This window comes from Eptatretus burgeri, chromosome 10, assembly GCF_056783735.1.
Source record: "Eptatretus burgeri isolate ZD-2024b chromosome 10, Ebu_testis_v1, whole genome shotgun sequence".
Taxonomy (NCBI): domain Eukaryota; kingdom Metazoa; phylum Chordata; class Myxini; order Myxiniformes; family Myxinidae; genus Eptatretus; species Eptatretus burgeri.
In genome coordinates, this window is record NC_140970.1 from 44436914 (window position 1) to 44441913 (window position 5000).

The following is a 5000-nucleotide window of genomic DNA, read 5'->3' on the forward strand; positions in this document are numbered from 1 at the left end:
GACACCAAATGTTGAAGATTCGGCATCACTTAACAGCACCGCCGTCTCAGGGGCTATAACGCCTTGTTCAGCACAGGTCTCGGGTCACGTGCCTCAGATCACAATACCAAAGTACACCTGGGCCTTACCAGTTGGGGATATAGACCCCGGCTACAGACTGGGTTTGTCCGAGTTTGCCAGTCTGCCAGCCACCAGCAAAGTCTGCCAGTCCGTAGCCTGTTTGGTTTTAAATACCAATCGAGCAATTGTCTCTCAGCGCGGCACGAATAAATTCAAGGCGGCAACTTTCATATGAATGAGACACATTTATTGGGGACACATCGGGGAAACACGACACAAGCAAAGCATTTATGAACCTTATCATTCATCTATAACCCGCTCTTAACTAGGGAGATAAGGATACGGGTTTCGAAGGGAGCCTGAGCGAAATAAACCTTAGGACTGGACAACGTGCAGACAAGACACGGAGTACTTGGTGGTGCCTCATGGATGAGAGGGAAAGTGTCGAAGGCACGAATGCGGCTCGTGACAAGCTGATGTCAACGGATTCAAGCGCCCAAGCTCGAGCATGCAGCGTGGCAAGATAGCGGTGATGGCCTCCTTTTGTCACACCGCTCACGCACCAGCCTTGGCGCGTTCAGCCCCCGTAAGGTCGACGGCACAATAGCGAAAGATCTATGGTGTGTTCCAGCTGGTTTCTCACAAGGTCCAGTATACAAATCCAGGCCTGGCCTGTTCACCAGACGAGGCCAAATCTGGGTGTTGGGTTCCGCAGGCGAATCGATGGGATGGAAAGACGTGTCGAGCCGGGCATGGAGTCAGGACAGTCAGAGGTTCCGTGACTGGACTCAGGATGAACCTGTGGAGGTCCTGCAGGCTGGATCCATGGCCGAGGAGGAACAGCTCGTCGAGTCACTCCTCATAAAGCGATTGCCGACTCCCCTCATGCAGTTCCTCTTGCCTTTCAGGGTGGGCCTTTCTCACAAAGCAGATCGCAGACTCACACAGCCGTCCCTTCCTTTGCTTTTTGGAGCCAGCCTTTCGGACCGCCTCCGGGGACCCGTGATTGGTCCATCGCTCGAGATTGCAGCAGCCCTCCACCAATGGGTCGCTGGCACGTCTTGTTGACTGAGTCTCAGGATGTCGGGTGGGGGCTGGTTAAGAGGGGGGCAGGACGAAGAAGCGCCTCTCAGTACACCACCACCGTATGAACACTGGACAGCCTGCTACACCTCCCAACACACATGTAACGTCCGATTACCAAACAACCTGGCTAAACATGCATTTAAAGGGGGATCTGGGCTAATCCTATATTTAATAACACCCTAAGGGCCCATTTCCGCAACAATATTACCGACGACAGTACGTACTGTATACAACTCAAAAACCTTGAGTCGCTTTCACCCTTATTTTGGGGAAATTTCAATAAACAAATTATAAAAACAACATTGCATTATAGACATTTCAGAGATATGTGCATAAACATTAATCTTTATAAACAGCTGCCAATCGTCATGTGACAGGTGGAAAAAAATTGTCTCTGATTTGGAAAACATGTTCATTTGGCAAACGGCTCAGAATCAGGTGTTATCAAATATATTTTACTTTGAAACTCACAAAGAGAAACCATATCAACTTTGTAAATGATGTACCTCTACCTTGTAGCAAATGCCGACTGTACATTCCAATCTGAACATGAACTGTACCGCTATCGACTGTCGGGTGCATGGCAAGTGGCTTAAGCATTCAAGCAAGCACTCCAATTAAATGGTTGATAAAGGATTGGCTGGCTGGGCTGCCAATGCATACAATATAGGATCCCTTTAACTTTAAAGCCGGTCTTCACCTCGCCCGCTGCAGTTAAAGAAATAAAATGAATTCGTTCAAACAATGACTTTATCCACAAAACAGTTGCCATTTAACATAGAACAACCCTGGAGACATCTCAAAGTTTAATCACCCGTGAAATAAATATTGCAGATAATCTGCCACATTGCCTGCTCATCTGTGCACGTGTCACGTGGTACATTGGTTCACGGTCTGCACAAATGTTATAACTTTATTTTAACACATCCGTTTTTCACCAGATTTGCTTTGACTTCCTGTAGAGCACCTCGTGAAACCTCTGGTATTATAGACACAGATCTGGCAGATCCTATGGATCTTTTTTTCTATGCTATGGATATGGATCAGATGCAAATGTTCCGAAATCTTTTTTTCACTCAATATAATTCTCCAAACAATAGCCTGGTGTTGGCGCAGTGGTTAGGGCAGCGGCTTGGGATCCAAAAGGTCCTGAGTTCAAGCCCCGTTGGGCTACTGAATTAATACACCAGGGGGTTGACTCAGCCTGTCATCCTTCCGAGGTCGGCGAAATGAGTACCAGTATACTGGGCCGGTGTATACCCCGGTTAAAATAGGTGTACCATATCCCTGTGTCGTAAGAGGCGACCAGGGTTGCGTCAGGAAGGGCATCCGGCGTAAAACATGTGCCAAATCACTATGCGGATCATACGGATGATCCGCTGTGGCGACCCCTATCGGGAGCAGCCGAAAGAAGAAGAAGAAGATAATTCTCCAAACAGAAGAAAAAGATGAGTTTAATGCCTTGGAAATTTCACATTTTCTTGTGTATATGTGGAGAAGGGAGGACCATAGCCTTACTTGCATAAAATAAATCGGTATATTGGCTTTGTTATAAGACTCAATATTTCTTTAAATTATCAGATTTCACTCCAGCTTTAGACACTTGTTTCGTCCAGATGATATCCGATCCCAAAAACAAATAATATTTCGATGATATACTTTAATTAGTCCATGAGAGTAGATCATGGAAAATTATATCATATAATGCATGAAATCGCTCCAAGCTCCTAATTTGAAAACTATAGCACTTACAAAAGCGATGTATACAGCGATTCATAGCTACGATGAATAGGCATTCGATAAATAATATGCGTGAAGAAAGTGAAAAAAAAACTTTATCGTTAAGAAATCGTTGTGGCCTGTTCAAAGTCAAGGCATGGTTGAACAGGCCAAAAAACATGGCGGGTTTAGACCCCAGCAAGGTTACCTAGGATACGCATTAAGACTCCATAGAGATCAGTGACCAAGGATGCAACTGATAAAGAATATAATTAAGTAAGACCATTAATTATCTTCAAAAAGAGTGCTTGAATGAACCCAAACACCCAATTTTCACTCATGCACTTCCTTGGTGTTCCCTTAGTATGCATGCAAAGTTTTCAGGCTGATAGATTTCATGGTTTTGGAGTTATGGAGGCGACACACACGCATATTGAATGTCTTCAGTCCATGTTGTTTGTATAACTATTTTGGAACTTTAGTGATAGCTCAGGTTTTTTTGTTTCCTTGGCCTCCTGCTAGACAGAAAGAACCACTATGTTTGATGAGCTGCTCTATTTGTATGCTCAGCTGAGAATGTAGGAGATAGCCGCCTCAAGAGAATGAATGCCACCATGGTTCTCCACAATTACCACACCCACTGTTCCTCTCAAGCATTTTATTTTCTTTGCTATGTTAATCCTGCTGGAGAGCAAGACACATTCTGCGTGCAGATTTTTCTACCGTGTTGATTTCTCTGCAATTGGGCTGAAAACTGGCCACGTACAGTAATAGACCAGTCACATGCTTGAGTGTATGCTCCTTGATGTGCTACTGGTGTTTTTCACCTTCATCAAGACCGATATCCTTCCCTGTATTCATTTAAAAAAAAAAACTACAAAGTGATTCGTGAAAGGCATAGACCTGGGAGAAAGTTCTTTTTAGGTATGTCTTAAATGTTGTCTATTATGTTAAATGTTTAAGCATTTCACTCTGTGTAGAGGATAATTGTATGACATGAACTTGTCTCAAGGGATTTATATGTTGCACTGGGATAAAGTAATAAAAGCCATCGGGTCTGCAGGATAGCATGGAAACAAAAGGTCATTTGAACTGCAGCAACAATGCATGAAAGCCGAGGTCAACAGGAGTTCAGGTTCTATGTGACACACAATTTGCAAAAGGCACAATCAATTTAATTGTGTTTCAAAGACAAGACTGCAGCCCAACATTTCATCAACAAAGTTGTTGCATGAAAGGACACAAGCAGCGTATTGCTGTACTACTATGAAGAAGGCAGAGGCAACACCTGCAAATAAATAAGTGATGAGACATATTTTCTGTTTGGTGAAAGGAATGAATCAATACAATGATGCATATATTTATCAATGATACACCATGTCATGTGAGTTTTTAAAATCCTGTAATCAGGTGGAGCTCCAAACAAAGGAAGTGAGTTGCCTTAATGGATTAGATTATCTCTTAATTTCAAGTGTCAAGTGTCGACTGACTTTCAGTGTGTCTTCTATTGTGCTCGTGCTAGATACAAAATGTCCACTGACTTCTTATCTCAGTGTCCACCTACTTTGTCTCGCTCTTTCATGAGCCTCAATCTTGCATGCGTTCTTCAATCTTTGCATGATAAAAAGTGTCCCTGGACTACTGGTGAACATTTCTCACCTGCGCTGGACAGGCGGATTTGGACTCGATGGTGGGTCGGAGTCATAGGGCTGCTCAGGAGGCTCAATGACATCTTTGCAGGACCAGTTTTCCTCCCCGGTCTCATGTACATTCTCCTCGGGTTCTACAAGTAAATGTTTCACAAATATATCAGAGAGAGAGAGAGAAGGAGGCTATATTCTACAAGATTTATGGATATACAAGACCTTGAGAATGATGGAGATAAAGTACAGGATTACAAGTCATTCAGATAAAGTTCACAAGTTCAATACATTGAATCAGACAAAAATTTTAATGCATCATATATGTAAAGCAGGCCTCCATTTCCTCAAAAAAATCTTTAAAATCAGAATGTGTACCTCCAACCAATGCATTGTGATCCAATGGCCACAAAAATAGATCATGGTTTTAATAGGTGAATAGGAACCGAACGGTTATTGAAATTTACTATATGTTGGCTGGTACATTGTTCTCAG

At 43.3% G+C, this 5000-nt stretch overlaps 1 protein-coding gene across 14 annotated transcripts in view; it reads right to left on the bottom strand.

Annotated features, from left to right (window-relative positions):
• LOC147018441 (membrane-associated guanylate kinase, WW and PDZ domain-containing protein 1-like) overlaps positions 1-5000 on the bottom strand; it is a 324904-nt gene that overhangs the window by 174228 nt on the left and 145676 nt on the right. For all 14 annotated transcript variants that reach the window (XM_085898077.1, XM_085898078.1, XM_085898075.1 and 11 more), the window contains one exon: positions 4525-4648. In XM_085898077.1, coding sequence (XP_085754203.1) covers positions 4525-4648 — 124 coding nt within the window. The remainder of the gene's footprint in view (positions 1-4524; positions 4649-5000) is intronic.